This window comes from Calypte anna, chromosome 6 (assembly GCF_003957555.1).
Source record: "Calypte anna isolate BGI_N300 chromosome 6, bCalAnn1_v1.p, whole genome shotgun sequence".
NCBI lineage: Eukaryota > Metazoa > Chordata > Aves > Apodiformes > Trochilidae > Calypte > Calypte anna.
The window spans coordinates 18,246,453-18,267,719 of NC_044252.1; the positions used below are offsets into that span (position 1 = coordinate 18,246,453).

The 21,267-nt window shown below is 37.3% G+C and overlaps 1 protein-coding gene across 4 annotated transcripts in view; it reads right to left on the reverse strand.

The window, feature by feature from the left end:
- Positions 1-1,541: 1,541 nt before the first annotated feature.
- PANK1 (pantothenate kinase 1) overlaps positions 1,542-21,267 on the reverse strand; it is a 36,632-nt gene continuing 16,906 nt past the window's right edge. For 3 of the 4 annotated variants that reach the window (XM_030452829.1, XM_030452828.1, XM_008502016.2), the window contains 6 exons: positions 19,966-20,318; positions 10,905-11,158; positions 8,521-8,697; positions 8,000-8,123; positions 3,691-3,816; positions 1,542-3,074 (listed from right to left, as the gene is read on the reverse strand). In XM_030452829.1, coding sequence (XP_030308689.1) covers positions 3,015-3,074; positions 3,691-3,816; positions 8,000-8,123; positions 8,521-8,697; positions 10,905-11,158; positions 19,966-20,318 — 1,094 coding nt within the window. In that variant the 3' untranslated portion in view covers positions 1,542-3,014. The remainder of the gene's footprint in view (positions 3,075-3,690; positions 3,817-7,999; positions 8,124-8,520; positions 8,698-10,904; positions 11,159-19,965; positions 20,319-21,267) is intronic. The other variant, XM_030452830.1, reaches the window with a different exon arrangement.

Below are 21,267 nucleotides of genomic sequence, written 5' to 3' on the forward strand. Positions count from 1 at the left end.
TTCACCCTCACCATTCCCAAAACAAATATATTCAAGGATCTGGGTATTTCTAGGTTCTAAATACAACTCCTCATTAGAGCAACAGAGCTTTGTTTGCTCCAACTACCAGTTTTTATCAGTTACAGTAGAGGTTCATGTATGTAGTCAAGTAAGAGTGCTTTCAGGCTCTTTAGATAAGTCTGGGCGATCAGGTGACTGTAGACAGCAACCGGATACAGAACACTCAAAAATCCAAGACAACAACAGCAATGCTCTTAGAATAGCCCTAAAGTGCTCCCCTATTGGACCAGTGCCAGAAATCACCGTGTCATTCTTACATGACCTTGATTATGGAAAATGCAGGTGGGAGGAAAAGAGAATTTGGGACTAGTGAAGGATTTTCTCCCTGAGGAAAGGGAGAGTTTAGCTTGCAAATATCATTTTTCTCTTGCACCAGGCTCCTTTAATTTCTCCTACCTAGTGACTTTTCATAACTCTCCTTCCTACAAATTTACTTTCCTAATATTTTTCTCATCCAAATGCAGTAATTTGTTCAATATACACTTTAGAGTAATCTTTCCTGTTTTTTTGCTACTGCAACTTACGTATCAAACATTTAAGTTTCAAATCAGCACTCTGAAGTTCAAGTTTTATTTTGTGCTTCTCTCAGAATCACTGTGATCAACTTACCTGCCTTCCCTGGAATTTTATAGAAAAGGTTATGAGTATCAGAACTGTGGAACCCGTGCTTTCCTTCTTCAGCCACACAGCCTCAATTTGTACATCTTGCCCATATATATTTTCCTGAATAACGTGCTAGGCTTTCAATATTTTTTATTCTTATTTTTTAATATTAGAGAGTTTTAACCTTTAAAGAAGTGCTATGTCACATTTGTTTACTCAGTATTATAGTCTTCTTTCATGTAATTAGAAATTCTAAGAATGGAAGAACACCTAAGGGACAGAAATTCCCATATCAAGTTCCCTCCAAAAGCTGACCAGGGAGAAAAAGATTAAATCTTTCTCTGAAACTCACCAAAAAACCAACCCCACAAACTTTCCAGAGCTCCACTGCTTAAGCAAAGCATCTTTACATGACCGATGTTATGCTTCCCTCTACTGTTTATCATAAGAAGTGCAGTTCTATCTAAACATTTTGAAGTCTTCCTGAAGAACAAAAAACAATCCCCCACCCTCCCCCAAGAAAACCCCAAACCAAAACAAAACCAATCTTTAGTTGCAGGCAAAACTTAGCAAATAAGCTTAATGAAAGTTCCATTTCATTTATGAAAAATTAGCCCCACTGAGCAGAACTATCCCCTGCTTATCTCAAACTCAGTATTACATAAAAACCCAACATGCCACTTGTCTGATCTTGTGGTTTAGTGTCTTCAAAAAATCCCCTCAAGCACGCAAAAAGCTTCAAAGACCAAGGCAATCTAAGGAAGAGCAGAAAAGATTCAAGAAGCAAGGAATGATCACGGAAATAACTAGTCACATGTATCACAAAACAGTCATGTTTTTCACATCGTTAAGTTCAAGAAATGAATTCCACATACGTATTAAAACCATCAAAACAGTAATGGTCTTTATTTCCATCAGACAAGTTAACACTTCAGTTAATTTATTTCAACATTTGGGAGATATGGAAATTGATGACTATTAAAAAAGTGAAACGAACCCCTTCCAAAAATATATTCGATAATACATGTGTGTGGATTTCCTGCATACCTATGTCCCTCTGATGAGCCCTTTACATTATGTGACATCACAAAGTTTTGCAAGACAAAATAATTTATGGACTGAATTTCAGCCTCTGCCTCTGATTTGTGAGCCCTCATGGTGCCTAGGAAAAGCAAATTTATACATGCTACACCACAACCTAAGTTCATATATTTCAAAAGGGTCTAATGCAACTGGAAAAGAAAAATCTAGAGACATTCACAAACGAGAAAAAGGTAGAAAATACATTGGAAAAAACAAACAAATCTTAGTGTCCTGGAGGGAAAGTTAACATTAGCTCAAAACCAGAAAATTTATTAGTCAATATTTTTCTAATTTTAGAAATTGAGCTTTGAATAATGCAGTTATCAGTTGTTTTCCATTAAGATCAAGTTAAAAATTGCAGACTACAGAGAAGTCTTTAAATAAATGAAAACAATCTCCTCCTTTTGTCATTTGCAGCCAAATATGTACCATATTAATAACATCTGTACTACATAACTTTTAATATAAATCAGAGATTTTCATCAGAAACAGAATTTCATTTTAACCTCAAGCCAATAATTAAAATTTTAGTTTGCATCCTGTTAAAAATTTTTAATATTGAGGAGAATTAGTCCTGCAAAACCAGTTAGTAGTCTGTTCCTGTTGCCATCATGACTGCTACAAAAATTACAATCTTAAAACCCCTGCCCCCACCAACTCTTGCCAAGAAACACAGGTAGTCACAGGAAGTTTTTTGTTTTCTTTTCTTCTCTTTTGGGGGGGGGGGGGGGGGGCTGGGGAAATGTTAAATAAAGTGTCTCATCTAATGAGGAAAGGCAAAAAAAATCAATTACTAGTTTTCACAGCAAAATGCATCAGCTTTGTAGTTTCATTTGAAACCAAGAACAAATCATGAAACGTCATGAAAATAAGATATCTCCTAGAGTGATTACTAAATGAAGTTAAAATTACCATACTAATCAGTAAACCCCAGAAGAAAGGCAGATGCCTCATATCACAGGCCCTATATTAAACAGTATCCACTTTTTTAAAATAAATCAATAAAATCTGTACGTTTGGCCACTTTGCACATTTTTCCCCTAAAAAATAGTGTACAGAAAAAAAACCAACTTGTTATTCCCAGTATGAATTCTGAAGTATAAGCTCAAAACCCAAAAACTCAGAAGTTAAAGATCAGCTAAAAGGATTTTAAATTATTTACAAATCCAGCAGGTAGAACTACCATAATGGCTTCACTTCCATCCTTGTAGTGGCTTTCAACTCTTATCCAGCAGCATCTGCAGAAGTAATCTCTTCAGACAGCTTCATCACTGATCATCTGTCATTTTGAGTAATTCTAGAAGAGCACCAACAGCTCCAAAATAACCCTTTAAACAAGACAAAGCAAAACAAAACCAATCAAACTTCAAATAGGACATAAGCATGAGCATGTAGAGTTTTTGGTTCTTTTACGGCAATTAAAAGACCTTCCTTGTAAGAACAGCCTTGTTACTTATAATTTATGACTTAATATTATCTTGTTTAGGTCCAATGAAGGGCCTTATACAGGGAAAAATCTTATGCAGGGAAAAATACAGTTCTCCAAAATCATCAAAAATTAAGAAATCACAACTGTTTCGAGGTAGGACAGTTACCATTATGAACACATCCATCTGACAGTCACCTCATCACTATCCTTCCAAAAATTAATTCTAGTTGAGGTTCATATACCAGATGACACAAATTAACTTCGCTGATACTAGGGTCAGAAATGAAAAATAAAATATATGCAACAACTAGCAACAAATACTACAAGATGTGCAGGCCATGGAGTTAATTTGGGGTATTTTCAAATTAATTTGGAATTAAATTATACTTACGCAGAACTCTGTGCATTTACCTCATAGCAATGGTTTAAAATTTTCCTTTTTAACTTCACCAAGTCATGAATGACAAAGTTTTCATACTTGCAAATGAAAGTAAGTTAAAGGTGTATTTCCTTACCTCATGTTCCAGAAACAGAGCTTTCAGTTGTCCCTTGGACCAATAATCCATAGCATATGCTAACACCTTCATAGAAATCATATTGATTCTGAGAAAGTTGCCAACAAATACCACCTTATCGATGTTCTGTAAAATTGAAATGCAAACCAGCAAAAATTATATTCAACTACATTATTTCCCTCATCCAACATGTACTTCTGTCACCACTGTATATAAAAGTGGGAATTCTGGCTTACATTTAAACTCTCTAGACTGAACAGTCAAAAAATAATCCCAGTTACTCCTAAGTAGGGGTGTTGCAAGAAGAAATACAGTTCAATTCCGAAGAAAGTGAGAGGCTGTTGTTGCAGGTGATGAATATTTAAAAGCCCAGAACTTCCCAACATGAGCAGAATTACAAGTGTTTTGTTGGTTTGGTTTATTGTTTAGGGTTTTTTTGGTTTGGTTGGTTTTTGGTTTTAGCTTTGTTTTCCAATTGTTCCTAGTGTGGCTGCACTGAAGACATCTTTTGCCTCTGCTTGTTAAATGAAGCAACTTTCTAGAGACCACTATGATTATTAAATCCAGATAGAGAACCTCTCTATCTGAGAAGGTTTACATTAGAGATGGGAAGAAGCATCTTTCATTATCTATTATCTGGACTAGAGTTCCATTTTCACAAAGCAAGTGAAAAGTGGCCAACATGATACTTGACACATGTTACATTCCTTTGTTTCAAAGCTCACTTGAATTCAGTTGCCATATAGGAGCTCAACTTTTGAACAATCCACCCTACACTGTCAGTGTGCAAGTCACAGGCTACCCTACTTGTATACACATCCATAATGGAAGCAAAAGTTCTGGTGCTTAATCAATACCCATAACTACCTTTCCAAGCCCAGTTTTGCCAGTTGTGCACAAACATGCACCACAAAACCAAGGTATATGTCTGACTGTCATCAATACAAACTTTAAATTATTCAGGTTTAAAGGAATATATCCCCTTAGATAGATGCAGTCACATTGCCATGTATTCATACTCATTCCTAGGAACTTGTATGGCTGAAAATAACTCCTTAAATTTCCAAAGACCAAGAGCACTTGGCATTCTCCGACAAGGCAATTTCATCTCTGATGTATCAACATGTAAAAAAATTTTCTGACAATTTTAAATGTAAAAATATGTCATATCTACTAGAAAAGTGGAGTGTACACCAACATGCAAATTTCATATAAATTTTATTTTCCAACACTGCTTGACTTCACAAGGTTAAAAGTGATGATAAAGATGTGAAGTTTCCTAGATTTTTTAACTGAACTAGAAACAGCTTTAGCATTTTTCAGGACTCAGAAAAAGAAGAAATGCTACTTTTATTTCTCAAGGGAGTCTTGATAACTTATTTTTAAATTGTACATTGTTGGAATATCCAAAGCTGAAAGACTTTAGCTGAAAGCTAAACTGATGAGGGATGGTGATGAAATGCTTACTTAAGCTAACTTTATTACAACATCCTGGAAAATACATGCACTCTTTCATTCTGTGGGGTCTTGCTAAATTGTTCAACAACTCTGTAGCAGAAAGCTATAGCTTCAGTATGGCTTCAGTTTTATATATATACATATTTGCCAATATAATTGAATAGGGGATCCTATATCAAAGATGCAAGAGAAAAACCTGCACATATTTTTCCAAGAAGCCAATATTGAGATGCAACTTAGATGTTCTGCTAGTAAGAAAAGAATAAACCAGGGAGATTGGTTTCCTTTATGCAGCTCTGCTTTGCCTAGGACAGACTGTTTCAAATTAGCTGTAGCCAAATGGTTCCAGACTATGGAATTTTTCAGCCCCAATTTGTGCAAGCAAACTTTGCTTTGAAGTTCTGCAGACAGAGTAGTTCATTTATTCTCCAACTTCATTTTTCCCTTCACATATGTAAGTAATTTTCAACACAATATTAAAGCTGCTATCACTTAAAAAAAACTTACCAAAATTCATGCTTCAGGGCATAATTGATTTTGTCAAAGAACCTAAATGTGAGCTTCACCATAACCCTAATCTAGTACAAACAAACTGCATGAAATAATGTATCATAATCAACTGTTTTTTAAGCTCTTATTTGGGAATTCATTCACCAAGCTTGGTGACAGTCAGAGCCATATTTCCCACTGGCAATTTAGGTGTCTGTATTACTTAGCAGAACAACAGCATTATTTCCCCTCCTCCCCCTCATCCCAAGCAAACTATCTGGAAATTAGCTTACTTGCAATGATATATCACATTTGGATTTTTTTTCTTAAATTGTACATAAAGCTAATAAATGAAGTTTTCACTCTCTAAAGCTACACAATTATTTAGATCAAGTTTTGGAGAAGTTCAACATTTTCTGTGAAATGAAGAATACTTTACACATCAGTCCACATTCCTCCACAAAATTCTATAGATCATGTCCAGTTTTTAAGTATGTCTCCCCACAGAACAAAGATGTTAGGAACTTCTTCACAATTCCTCAGAAGCATTAGCTTAATTAGTAGCCTATTTCATCCTCTGAATGCACCACATGTGGTTCCCTGCTGCAACTCTCCATGCTTTGATAGCCCTGTACAATGCTGCTTGAACTCCATGCCACAAGGCAACACTGTAAAGAAGCTGAAAGCAAAGAGAACACTGAAAGAGAATCATCCTGATTTTGCTAAAAAATAATGTCTGTAGCCACTTCTCATGATGAAAGGAGGTTACCCGTGGCATTTGATGGGGCGTACACTAAAACTTGTGCTGTTCAACATATTTTAAAAGTGTTCTAGAGAGGGATATTAGCAACTAGCATAACATTTATTGGCATACAAAGTTATTCAGGAGAGTTAGAGTAAGAAATGAACAGCATAATAATGCTGACGAGACTTACACCCAGTGACCAAGGAATAAAATGTCAGATGAAGTTTATGTTAAAAAAGTGAAATGACAAATGGAAGGGGGAAGAGATAGATTTTATTATTCAGACACAATGGTGGGCTCCAAATCAGCAGCCACAACTCAAGAAAACTGTGGAGACACTGTGGATGATTTCTTTAGAAGATGAGCTCCATGCTCACAAAAAATGAAATATTAAGAACTATTACAAAAGGAACTGAGAACACAAAATCTATCAATATGGCATCACATAAATTCATTGTGCAACCATACTCTGAATGAAGATCTGATCACTTGATCTCAATTGGAACTATAGAAAGATCAAAAAAACTAAATGAAATAGTGAAAAAGAGAGAGAGTCTTCCATAGGATAGGAGACTAAGTATTAGAATCTTCTATCTTGGAAATACCAAAACAAAGATGTGATAAAGGTTTATATTAAAAAAAAATAATTAAAAAAATAATTTAAAAAAAAAGAGAGAACATGCACCAAAAGCACTCATGATTAATTATTTAATATTTCTGATAAAGCAAAAAGCTATAAAGGACCAAATAAAGTAACCACATTGCAGTCTGGTGAGTTTCTTAGGTTTATTTTGTTGGGTGTTTTTTTTTTTGGCTGTGTGTTGCTGACTGAAAAATACAGCACTTTAACCACAGAATGCTGTGGACCTAAAAACATCTATGTATTAAAAAAGTATTAGATAAATTAAACTGAGAGCAGATGAGAGATTAGTTACCACATAATAATAAAGGATGCAACTTACAGCTCAAAACAAGTACCTAAATGTTTGGTTTTTTTAAACAGCCAATGGCTAGAAAGATGCGTGAATGGAACAACCCATCCACAGAGATCATGTCTAAAGAAAAGAATGCAATAAGCATCTGATAGAAGTTTGAGGTGGGATAAGACAACTGTATTTTTCTTCTCTATGACCCAATAAAATGCATCTTGTATGTCTCACAACATCTAACACAATACCTGTGTGAACCCATCATGCTAAGGTAACAAGCCAAGCAAACTACATTAAAAAGCAAACTGTCATGGTATAGTAAGACCTCTTAATAACTACAATAACTACAAGGTAACTGGAAGTATTAATTTGGATTACAAAGGCGTTAATATCTGTCTGTTGAAGCTTGAGAGCAACTGAACAGCTCTAGTCAAAGAAGTCTTTACAGTCAACTTTTCTCCCCTCTTCCCTACCTTTGAAGCTGAAAGTACCTCACAAAGTAGCTCACACCTTGCACCAAAGCATGCACATAACACAAATCACAAGAGTTAGAACACCACATTAAGCATATGCATATTATGATGGTCAGTTACACATATACTATACTAGTAATATGCATTTTTTTATTCTGATAATTTTACTGTGTTGTTTCTAAAGGCTTAAGCTCATGGTAAATATGCTGTCTTACCTCGTTCAATGCACACATGCGAGCAATAGAACCTATGTTGTTGGTGATGGTGACTAAAGTAGCTCTGGCCAAGTCCTCTTTACTGATGGAATCTCTCTTTTCTTTACTCATCATATGACCAAAGCTGTGTGAGGAAGATTATTCCTTTTAATATGAGTTTTTTAGGAGTCCTAAAAATCCTTAAGAATTTTAATATTTAAAAAGCATTGCTTGGATCTGATATCCATCAATTTGAAACAGATTTGAAATGTGACAAGAGATCACACTGAAGAGGCAGAAAATGAGCAAAGACATCTTCTAAAACAACTGTAATTTAAATGGAAGCAAACTACACCAAGTGTTGCTTATAGTTGTTTAAAAGAAAAAAAGAAATAGGTGAGAGAGGGAAGGGTAAACCACGTGATAGAATGACACTTTCACAAGGACACAAGTTCATAGTCCAGGGATGACACACTCTGCTCAGCATACACCGTAAGCTCCCCAAGGAACTCCTTAAAAACACCTCAATTGTTAACACATACCTTGAGGCTACAGCAGACCCTTGAAGGCCAAACCGCTCGTAGTCTCCTCCATAAATATCTTTCACCAGTTTGTCCACATTGGTGCTGTCTCCTTTTGCAGCCATTTCTAGTGCTTCTTCAAATGTCTCGCAGCCAGTCAGCAGACAGCACAGCCCCAGGAACGTTCCTCCTCCAAGACTAGAAAAGCACAGCTCCTTCAGACCAGCAGCTTCAACCAGCTTTTACCACAGCTCTTCAGGCTCCTGTTTGCAATGTGGTCTACATAGCTACCAACTGTACCTCACAACTCCAGCCTCAGAGAAGTGAAGACAAACTTCCCAAATTGAGTTTCTGTATAACACAAATGTCACCCAGGTTTTAACTGAACTACTCTTGGTATTTAAATAGGAGAAATTATGGTAAATCAAGGGTTAACTGAGAATAACATCCAATCCAACACTACAGATGTCAGTTTGCTATTTGTAGCATTCTGGCAAGTTTTCCTTGCATAAGAATAATTAGTCATCAGATCACTTAAGCCAGCAATTAAAGATACAGATCTGTGCAGGGGCAGGCAGCCAAGACAGATCTTGTCCCCATAGCCAGTGGCAGGAAGCAGCCTGGTTGGTTCATGTTCAAAGAACCCTATCATCACCTCTGAAAGTCTCAGCCCTCCAAAGAATTGAGCAAGCAGCAGTCACTTGCACAAGCTCAAGTACAATATTTACTGACTACAAACATTTAGCAGGGAATATCTGACTGTGCTAATTCATTTAATTATAATTCTAGTTGGAGTCTTCAGTATTAACAGAGGTGAATTTCAGCTTCCTAACCTCTCTGCATCATTCCTCATTCTTTCTCAACCCTTGAGAAAGCTGGCTTACTTGCACTGATTGCAGTCCCACCAACTGGAGACAGTGTGAATAAGAGGAACAGTGAAAAACAACATTTGCACTTCACAAAAAAGCACAGGTCAGATAGGAACATTTACTCAGTGCTCTTGGATTATTAGGCAAGTTTTCTGCACATCTACTAGCACTGTAATATATTCAGCATCTAAACAGAAAGCTCTGCATATCAGCCACAAGACAGTATTATTTCATCATCTGTCACATATAAATCAGCAATCCATTGTAGCCACGATTTCCTTTCATAGTGGAAAGGTTCAGAAGCACACCTACGAATATCAAAAGGGCTATGCTTGAAAAACTACTAGAACTGCAAGAAAGCCATTACCTCTTCCATTCAACTTAGCTTGTGTTCACTCATATTGTATACAGAAAAATGGCCATGGATGCCATTTTTTGCCATATCCAGGCAAAGATAAGCTCTTGGATAAGGCAACAGAAGACACATGCAGTCATGTGTAGTATACAGGAGAAACTTTATCAATATGTAGCATGCACTGAAGAACACAACGTGGCTTTGAAAGGGACTATAACAAATTGAAAATGCTTCTTTGTTTTTTGTGAATTGTTTTAGGTTTCTGGTTTGGTCATTTATTTTTAATATTAAAAGATTACTAAGAATGAGGTATATAAATTGAGTTTGCCTGTATAGTGAGAAAGTGGGAGAGACTGACAGATGTTTTTTACTGCTAGTTTGGATGGACACATTTGTAACTAAAGTGATTTCCAGTAAGTAAACACTGTTGCAATATCTATAGAGCTCACTTAAACACACCTCAGGCGGTTCTTTGGCTCTGAGAATAAAATACTGCATCCACACTGCCCAGCTCCTAAATTACTAAACAGAGCAGTCTCATCTAAATGTCTTAATGAATATAGGCCAGAAACCATTTCAACTCAGCTGGACCCTACACATTATTTCACTAGCTGACCCAAGCTGAAATTACACTGAGGACAAAGTAAGAATATTCTAGTATTTACAAACTGACATTCTTTCATTTACCAAGGTGGTCCAAAGACTAATGCAATCAATAATGAAACAAGAGATCTAGTGAGATTCCTCAGCCAAAATCCAGTAGTGCCAGGTAATTCTTCAGTTTTCCTATATTCTGGATATACCCTAACTACTAAAGCAAAAGGGTTCTGTTGAGCTAAAACATTTTCATTTCACTCCTCCAACTGTTCTGGGGAATCAAGGCAAGTAAGAGAAGATTATTTAATGGGACAGCTTCATTCACAGCAAGTGAATTAGCAGGTAAGAACACCAAGAAAAGACTAAGGAAGCTCTAAAGTTAAATGGATCAGTATTCTTGCTGATATAGACCATCTCTCCTGAAGGTATCCTAGGATATTTTCAGCCTTGCTAGTGGTAGGATATTTAATGGAATGGGAAGACAAGAACATTTTGGGGCTGCACCTAGTAGTCACACTGTCTACTTATATATATTCAATTATTAAGGACAAAAGAAAACAGAATTAAAAGAACAAAGATTTTACCTGGATCCCGTGACTCTCTTATAGTTGTCCTTAGAATACACAGCCAGGATGCTGACCCCTGAACCTATGTTAACCAGCAGCATAGGGTATGGATTATCAAGGCAGTAAGGCTTTTTCTGGCACTGTTCAGGATCTGTAGGATTTTCAAAATAATAGCACTCTGGGTGGCCATTGAAACCAACAGAATCAACATAAAGGAGGCCCTGGATCAAACAATCCAACTCATCCAGTTTATGGAGCTGTAGATCAGCAATCTGGAAAAGTACAAGAAATAAATAAACAAACATTTCCCAGAATAATACAACATCAAGAAGGACAAAAGGGTCCATTGAAGCACTTTTATCACTTTAATAGTAACACATTACTCTACTTAAGCAGTACAAAGATCTGCCTAAGCATGAAGTCCAAAAAAAAAAAAAAAAAAAAAAAAAAGTTTCCTATCTGCCTGACAATATGTAGCTCACAAAACAATGATGTGTTGCACTGTAATGCCATTTAGTTCATTTGCCTTTGAGACATTCCCTGCTTTACAAGCAGGAAGCATTTCTCTTCCTTAGTATTCTGAAGCAATAAACTTCTTCCCCATCATCCCCACTGCAAGAGGAGCTGCATTCTGCAGCTTTTGGGCAGTGTCTGGCACATGCCTGCACAGCAGCACTCCTCGTGATGCAAAGTGCATTAACTCATCATCCAACTACAGTTCCCAGCAATCCAGTGAAATGTTCAATACAAGCGCTAAGATGAAACTTGGGTTAAAGAGCAAAGATAGTTAAAGCCTTACAAAGTCCACATCCTTATGTTAATATATATTAAATGTGCAGTGGATTACTCTTAAAATATGTGGGGGTTTTTAGTATATGTCACCACTAGTCTGAGAGAGCTTTTCCTTTAAATTACACTAAGCACTTTAAAATGCCTCATGATAATAAGGTATTTCGAGTGTTTGGTGAAAAAAAAAAAAAAAATATATATATATATATATATATATAAACCAAACCAGACCACTGTCAGGCTCATGCTCCCCAAGCAAAATGTTCATAAAAATATAAGTGCAAGAGAAGGCAGTAAAACAATAAGGGCTTAAATAGAACATTTCCTCTGCAATACCACAGGTCACCCATGTCTGTACTTAAACAGACATGCCTACTTGCCAGTGCATTCTGTTTACTAGAATTAGAATCTTGAAATAGGATACTGTAACAATCTGTAGGAAGTCTCCCTTCCAGATGACATTGAGGTTAGACATGTTAGGGAGAGGTGAGGGAAGAAAAAACTGTTAAGTTGCCCATTCAAACCCTGAAGTCATTTGCATCTTCAAACCACCAAGTAGGTCCTACCTAACTCCACTTTCTGACAGAAAAAGCAGCAGGGGTTTAGGAACAAAAACGGAATTATACAACACAAACTTGGTTCTCAAACATTTGCATATTGCAGGGTGTTTTTATAACCAATATTAGAGAATATTTATGAGGTTAACTATCTCCTAGTTTTAATTCTGGCAGTCATACGAGGTCACTGTACAGAGGAAATATATTTCTGTTGCACAAAGCTCTAACTTGCCTTAACTGAAAACCGTTTTACTCTTTGCATCTGCCCTTTTGGTATACTTGCTAGTCCTCCAATCCTGGAACCATAGAAGAAAAATAAGACCCCCCAAAAAATGCCTACAAACCCAAACCAGCAGTCTTAAAGACCTCAATATAGATCCAATTATTCATAGGACAACAGAGATAGGTGCAGATAATTAAAGGGACTTTCTCAGTCCCTTCATACTTGTTTTCTTGGTTACCCCATGGCTATACAAATTACAGTTACATAACTGCACCATAGAAGACTTGAACCATTTAGCCAGAAAATAAAAGTAATTAACACAGATGGGGCAAAAAGGTTTTTTAAGAAATGTTACAAATATCTTAAGGCTACTCTGCAAATATCCTGGATTTCAGCAATTTCTTGCTATTAGACTGAATGGAAAAGCACCAAGATGTATGCAGTGGAAAGCATAACAAATACTTTACACACTTTGTCACAATGGACATTGTATGGAGCCCACCAGATCATTACTTGTCTGACATTTTATTTTGTTAAAATGCAAATAATGCTACACATAGCTAGTCAAAATAGTATAAGATTATATACTACCCATGATCTCTCTGGATTATGTTCTGTATCGTCTCAGTTTCTTCATCTTACTGTACGAGCTAGATGCAGCATGACCAAACATGCTGTGAACCAGAAGCCTGCTGTATAAAGACAATTATTAGCAGATTTATGGCTTCTAAAGTCAAACCTCTATTGCCCCATAAGCCAAACACCCAGCCAAAAGCTGCTTTTGTCTTATCCATGTTACACTTTTATAAATAGGTAAAAATCAGTGAGAAAACTTAGAAGACATAAGCATGCAATACAAATCTAAGAGTAAACCACTTCTGACACGAGTGTAAAATCAGAAAATCCTTGTTTCTACAGACTCGAGTCAGCCCACTGTTTTGTAAGGAAAGAAGAAACTAAATCAAAGGTTCTTTTTCAGTCACTAGGTCTATAAGTTTTATTAGGTCCAGCCCTTCACATATAAGACATACTAGAATTTGCCCTGCTTTTTATAGCTCTGTGCTATATTTAACAGCTGATGTACTATAAGCAGAAAAGCCTTATTACTGCTTTCTTTGATGTACACTATTCATAGCAGACTGAAAAACTGTATTTCAGCATTGTCACAGCAGTCTGGTAATCATTTTTGGAAGGCACAAGACTGGCACCAGTATTCCACATCGATCTGCTTGCAGTCAGAGAACTGTGAGCTCTGCAGCCACCAGACCTCCTGGGCTCTGAACAGCCCAGTGAGCCACCACAGTTCTTGTTTCTAAACACAAATTAGGGCACAGTTGCAAGAAATGTAGTAACCCAGGCTTGAACAAAAAGTCATAATAGAGCTAGGATCACAATTCCCAGTCCCTTTCCCTCAATATAGAACTGATTTTTCTCTATTCATTGCTTTGGACACAGAGGCTCAAGCAACAAAACTGCATAAAAAATATATATGTGCCTGTAAATATTATAAATAATGTATAAGCAGGCATACTTTTTATTCTGGTGTGCTCACCTTACCTGCCACACTTTACTTGTCCTCATCTTACAGCTGGTAAAACCACTTTTCCTTGCAGAAACTTAAGCTCATGTGCAAAAAAGCAAACCAAACTGGAAGTTGTGTCTTGAAGAACATTTTAATTAGACCTTTTCTAATTTTTACAAAATGCATTTGCAGATATTTTCCAGCTCTTCACAATAACTAATGTATGGGAAGACAACATAGTGGTCAAGTTATACTGCTCTGTGTTCCTGACTATATTTAGCACAGTGCCCGTCTAGAAAACTTTTACACCAAAGTCATGCTGCCAGAGGAATAACTGCAGAACAAAGTAATACAGAGGACCCTGGAGAGAAAATTTATGATGGTTACAAGGAAATCATATCAACATTTTATAAAAACAACAGTTTTTCTGCTTTATAGCCAGACTGTAGAAATTATTCTTTATTTTAGATTGCTTTTTAAATACTGGGATAGGGGATGGAACAAAAACCATTTCAGAGTTCAAGGGACTCTTCAGGACCATCAAAAGCAACAAATCAGGACTTCAACCATGTTTACAAGTGGGTGTAACATGGCAAGGAAGTAGTGAACACTTCCCCATGAGAGTTCATACTTTAACAACAAACTCCTGGAACCCAGATGACTTCAAGAACAGACAAAATGTCTTTTGTTACTGTGTTACAGATGCTGTTCCACAGAGAATGAAAACCCATCTCTTGCTATACACTTGCAAGAAGTGCTGGAAAATGCTCCTGTGTGTTTAACCTTAGGATTTGTGCTTTTAAAGAACATGCATAATGTAAAGCAATGTTTAGCTTTATTCAAGTACCAGAAAGTATAAAAGGAAAGAAATGTCATACTAACTTGCTGCTGCTCTGAAGTATACAAGTACAGAAATCAAAGGCCTGAGTTATACTTCTTTCTTTATGGGCAAGTAAATATTTCCACATCAAGAATGAAAACACAAAACAGCCCAGTTCTCTAGAAGCAAGCTGAGGGCAGCCATGCCACATATGTAAACAATGTTGAAGCCTAATGGAACAACACTGGTATGCACAGTGATGGTCCAGCTCAAAGATTTCACCCCATTTGAATTTTCACACCGTCATCAAGTTCTGGCGAGAGCAGGAATATCCAAACTACAATGAAGTTACAAGTTCATCTGTCTCTTGGACTTCCAATCAGAAATTAAAGTTTGTTTGTTTTTTTTTTTAAGAAACTCTTATGAACATGAAGTTTTTAATTACCAATTACAACAGCCTCATTTACTATACCACTCTGCCTTTTATATGCCTTCTGGGCATTACTCCAGTTTTTATTTTTTAAAATAGCTTACAGTCTAGCTTTTCCTTCCATCTCCCATTACTTCTCCACTTTCATAAAGACATGCTTTGTTTCTTTTGTATTTTGATTGCCCTCACTTCAGTCCTCAACCCTGCTTTTTTCTGAGCTCAGATGAGGTACTTCCCCCTACAGTTCCTTCCCACCCATCCCAGCTCATCCCAGACCCTGAGGTGAACAAACAGCCACACAAGACACTCTAATACAAATAAAGGGGAAGCTCAACATTTGCTGAGGCCCAAGAATAGATGGACTCTGCACCACATTTAGTCAAAAAAAAAAGCAAGCATTAGTCTAGGATCTTTAGCAGAGGACCTGCTCTCTCTCACCCAGCAACCTGTAAGGATCTCTTCCCTCTCTTGACTGGGGAGAGATGAACATTGCTTCTCCCCATTCCCTCTGAAGAGTTTCCAAGCTTCTTGTAAAAGTGGTAACACAAAAAATACTGTGGTTACTCTCCCCATACTCTGGACATCACTTTAAACTCTAGCCAAGACTACACATTAGTGTTCAGCACCTACAGCCAGGGCAGCAGCGTCCAGCCGCCTCAAGCAAGTGAGATAACATTTCAGTATATTACACTAACCTAGATTTAACACAGCTTACTCATCCTACAACACAGGACAGAGAGTTTATTAAAGATAAATGCAGTCTACAAGTCACCCACAGTCATTCCGTTCATACCATGAAGTCAAGCCTTAGAACCAGCTAATAATAGGCACAAGGATATTACTCTCCAACAACAGGAGTTTCTCTCTTACAGTTTATGAGCAAGCTCAAGGCCTAAGTTTAATTTCTATTCTGGTAAAAGGTTTCCTTCCTGCCCTGCCCCAAATGTTATTCATTAAGTGTTCTTTGGTCCAGGACCTGCTTCCACTGAAGTAGGCAGTAAAATTCCTGTCAAGACAAGTCAGGTTCTATGGATGACTTTTCAGGAAAGAAGTACAAAGATCCCACATTTGACCCACTAAAATCAAAAGGAATTTTGCAATAGAGCAGGTTTTATACAAAAGTCTGAATGGCTCTTGCTTCCCTCATCTCTTATGTACAATTTGTATTGAATAGCTTCATAAAAATGAGTGACAGCTTAATTTATTCACCATTACATAAACAGCATACTTTTGTGTGAGAAATGTGTGCATGCTATTATGGAAAAGTCACAGAGTCAGAACATATTTACATTACAGGTATATAAGCAAATAAGTTTATGTTCTCCTTATTTTTACAGAAGTGGTGTTACTTGAACATTTACAGAGTATGGGCGGTAGCAGTACACAGTTGGGAAAGGAGGGAGGATGATCAGAATTAAGCAACAGATTCACACACTTCTTAACACCACTGTTACCTGAAAATAGTCAGCCAAAGACCAATCAGAAAAGGAAAACTAAGAAATAAAACAAGAACACACAAGACTCAAAACTAAGGAAAAACCTCCTTAGCTGGAAACCGTTCTTTTAGTTAATTACTTACTGATGCTCTTCAATTAATATTAAATATAACCATATGGTTGGTAAATTTTTTTCTGTGGCCTAGTCTAATGAATATAATTTTTCTACTTCTAGGGAAAGCATACAGATTGTAATTATTTGCCAAGCTACTGAGCATTATTGCTGGGCATCCATGGAGACTTCCCCATGTCTCCTCTTATCCAACACCATATGAGGGAGGTCAGAAAATGAAACATAGCTACCTTTGTAGATTCAGTTGCACAGAAGACAGGCTTAAGGCAAAGAGAAGATGCCTCCCATTTTAGTTTTAAAACACAGCTACACCAGAGATGTCTAGATCAAACTTACTTAACTCATTTAGGGATTCAGAATTAGGTATAGGTATAGGCATAGGCAAGTAAAACCAGGGTGTTAGCATGTCTATACAAGGAGAAAAAGCTGCTGAAATCTTAGAAGGATTCCTTCCATGGGACTGAAATGCTGTTTCGCAATATGTTGGATCTTTTGTCCTAAGTCTATGCAATTCTGAAAGTACAATAAGCATTAAGAGGTATTATGAAAGACTGTAGCTTAAAAGCATGCACATAGGAAATTAAGGTGCCAGAACAAAAGCATGTTAGCTATACCAGTTCCATGAGCTTTCTATCATTTAGACAGATTTTTTTTATTAAATCAACAACATTCACAAAGATACTTCAGTTTTTCCACATTGCTTCTAGAGTAACAGCAACAGGGATATTTAAAACCTCCTTCATATAAGGCTTATACAATATTAAATCCCACAACAGCAGGATATTAGATTTGGCATGTTATCTACTTCTAAGGTGCATTGGAGTGATCAGATATTTGAAACAGACACTTGAATGCTTTGAGAGAACAATCCTGAAGCTGCTGTCCAATATCAATTTAGCCAGCAGCACTCACTGAGACATCCAGCTGCTGTTACAATGGCTAATGAATTGTGACAATTTAAGTGCCAATACCCAGGCCACTCGGCCCTTTGAGAGAGATTAAGCAAGCAAGCTTTCATATAATAGATAGTACTTTGCTTCTGTAATATTCTACAGATACTACAATTTGAGCCATGAAACACATGCTATAAAGGAAGGTGTGGAATAGGACAGCTCTAAGAGGTTACCAAAGCACTCACTAAGGTTCAAGAGCACTTCACTGATTGCTCTAGGCTACAAAACACCCCTGTCAGCCTTAGTAGCATTTTCCTAGCTACCTAGAAGTGATGAAGCAAACAGGATATTTAACCAACACTGTCGAGATGTCAGGTTTCATTCCTAAGTCCACAGTAATTGCCTCATATTTTTGTACAATATCTAACAGAACAGTCTCAGGTTCAATTGCTACATTGACTGTATTGCAACTGAGATGACAGAGAGAGATCCCTCTCTGTAAATTTCTTATTTATACCAGATAAAGCCAAAGCTATGAAATGTCTATGAGAGAAATGACTGTCATAGTCACCAGTAACTTCCAGTTCATTTCTATAGATGTGGGAACAAGGGACATTAATTCATTTTTAACTAAGCAACATTATTTGCCATTACATGATGCAGGAGAAATTAATTTGGGAAGACCGAACATTCCAAAAGGATAGTCAGCTTCTTAAAGTCACATCCTATTGTCATGAGAGAACATGACCTAAATCATCCCCTAAACATACAGAAGGACACTTGAAAACCTGAACTGAGGCTACACTGATTGGCATTAGAACACACCTTCTGCCGTAGTGCCAACACCCTTACACAACGCAAGACAAACATAAACTTTGGAAGACTCTATCAGTCACATGTAATGGACTTGCAAATACACTAAAAGACTAGAAATCTGGTACTAGTAGTGGACTACTACAGCAATTAAAAAAACTGATAGTCCTTCATTAGACTAGCAGCTTCCATGCCCAATATTTACTGAAAATGATTGCACAATAGTATAACAGCTGGAAGGAGCATTCTCTTTTCCCCTTAGGGTCTTGGTTATCAGGTGAGGAATACTGACAAATTTAAAAAATCTCTTGTACTGCAAGAATGGATACCTGGAGTTAAAAATTAAGGACTTAAAGCCAAGCACTACAGCCAAACACCATGGGTAAGTTAGTATGATAGCTCCCCTAGGCTGAAGTAGAGACAGACAGCAACCTGTCACACCCAGCAGCCATTCCTTGCCCTCAAGATCAGGTCAAAAGCTAGGAACAGAAGTGCCAGACCTGCCTGCCAAGTAAATCATTCACATTAATCTGAGTGAAGGTGTTCTGGTATAGGCAGACCAGTTATTCTGTTACAGAAGATAAATGTAGACACACTCACACAATAGGCAACTGACTCCCAAATGACTGTTTCTCTCGTGTGCAGTTTGTTTGATGACTCCCTGTGCCTCTGTCACCACAATCAATTTCTGCAGTGAGCATTCAGGAGCTAGGACTACTGCTGAAGTCCTTATGAACAGCAGCATCCCGATACATGATCTACATCAACTTCTGGAGCTCCTTGCAGAGGCTATTTTTAAATTCTTGGGGATCTGGGACCTCTTTGTGGTGCACTGAAACACAGACTCAGTGTATTTCAATACACCAATATTCTCATAACATATTCACCAATTCCCATAACTAATTACCTTATGAACTGCTTTTCTTCACATGACATAGTCCCAGAAATTAAATTAAAAGCTAGTTGCTATTGTCACACTTCCATACATGGTTTCTCTCTCTGCTCCATACGTAGTCTTCCAGACTCTTAACTGCTTGAAGACTCATACAATAAGAAAGGAAACCACATCTTATTGCCAGACTGTATGGTTTAATTTCTGTTTTTCTAATAGATATCCAGTTTGAGAAATGAACACCAGGTCTCAGGCTTCTAGGTTGTCATAAGTCATCTTCAGCTGATTGTGAAGCATCTGATGATCACAGCTGTACTCTAAAAGAAACCCCACATTAGCCAAAGACATCCTGCACAACAATACTTCAGTAGAAGCAAGTAGAATACCCTCCCCTGTCCTCCTTGATGTTCTCAGCAATTCTACCAATTAACAAATGTGAATTGATTCTGTTAGTCTTAAACAGCTAGGATGGACAAAGAAATGTTATTTTCTCTGCAATTTTTAATAGAAGGATTCCCATGATGTTTTCCCAAAGTACTTCCCACTGAATCCTTATGAACTGTTCACATACCGTTCTAAAGTCCTCCTCAAACTTGTAAGCTCCACCTCCCGTGGCACAGAGTGTAGTGTGCAAACTGGAGAAATTCTTTTCACTGCCCATCTGTATGAACCTGTGCATGGCACAGCTGGGAAAGCGGATGAAGTGCAAGTTTCCTTTGCGTCCACACATAGTCAAATTTTTCAGTTCAAGATGGACATCACGAATGCCAGTTTTACCATAGGCTGTATTTGAGGTCAAGTATTTCCTAATGCTTTTCAGGTTTTCCACTTCCTCCTGTTCCTCTTCTGCAGTAATGTCCTTAGGTTCAAAGTAGACCAGTTTAACCAAAGTTCCACCGATATCCATTCCAAACCATGGAAATGCTAAGGACAAGAGGGTTGGGGAGAAAGAAAGACAAAGTCACTATAAATATACAGGTTAGCCATATCACTTAAAACATTTGCTGAGCAATACACCTTGTGGTTACAGTAGCAGCACCTTCTCCTGAAAGCTAGTGGTCACTTACATCAAATTCAAATGTATTAAGCACCTCTCTAAGTCTTCATAAAGCCTCAGTTGAGAAAAAGAATAAAGAAAATCTCAAAACCCTTATCTGAAGAAGCAAGTTTTAATACTATGTGAATATTTTTTCCTCTTCAGTCAGCATCTCTTGGCAGAATACATTTACTGCATTTCACCCAGTCTGACTCCTGGCACAAATTCTTAAAATAGACTGAGAAGGGGAGGAGAAGGAAACATCCAAACAGGAGAACAAGATTTCTCAAGTCACGCTCCCACTGTGTAACATCTAAAATTGCCCTTCCAAGACCAGCTGAAATTTCCACAGTCACAAGACTGAGGAACAACAATATCCAATCCTCCCACTACGCTGCGAGTCTCCAGACTTCAACCCACCAGAAGCAGCAGCGCTGTTGGAAATGCACCATTACCTATTAGCAGAAAGAGAATGAGCTGGTTGGAGTTTAGTATTTACTATTGACAGTATTTTCTTTGAGCACGGGCTCCTTTTCTTGGCATATGTGTTAGCCTATCACGCAATTATGTAAGAAATGCTATTTGCATATATATGTATTTGCCACAGCCAAAGGTCTACCAAAGCCTTTGTTGTGCTAATAGCAAGGAAAATCACTGTGGAGAACACAGACAGATGATATTAACTGAACAAGGTTGTTCTGCCTGTTCTGCTTATATTTACACTATTACATTTTAAATAGTAAGCCAGGTAACTTAAAAATCTAGACACAGGTACTGCAGAAGGAAGCAGCTGGTGATTCTCCTTAGAGAAATTAAAAGTATTGAGTAGGTGGCTAT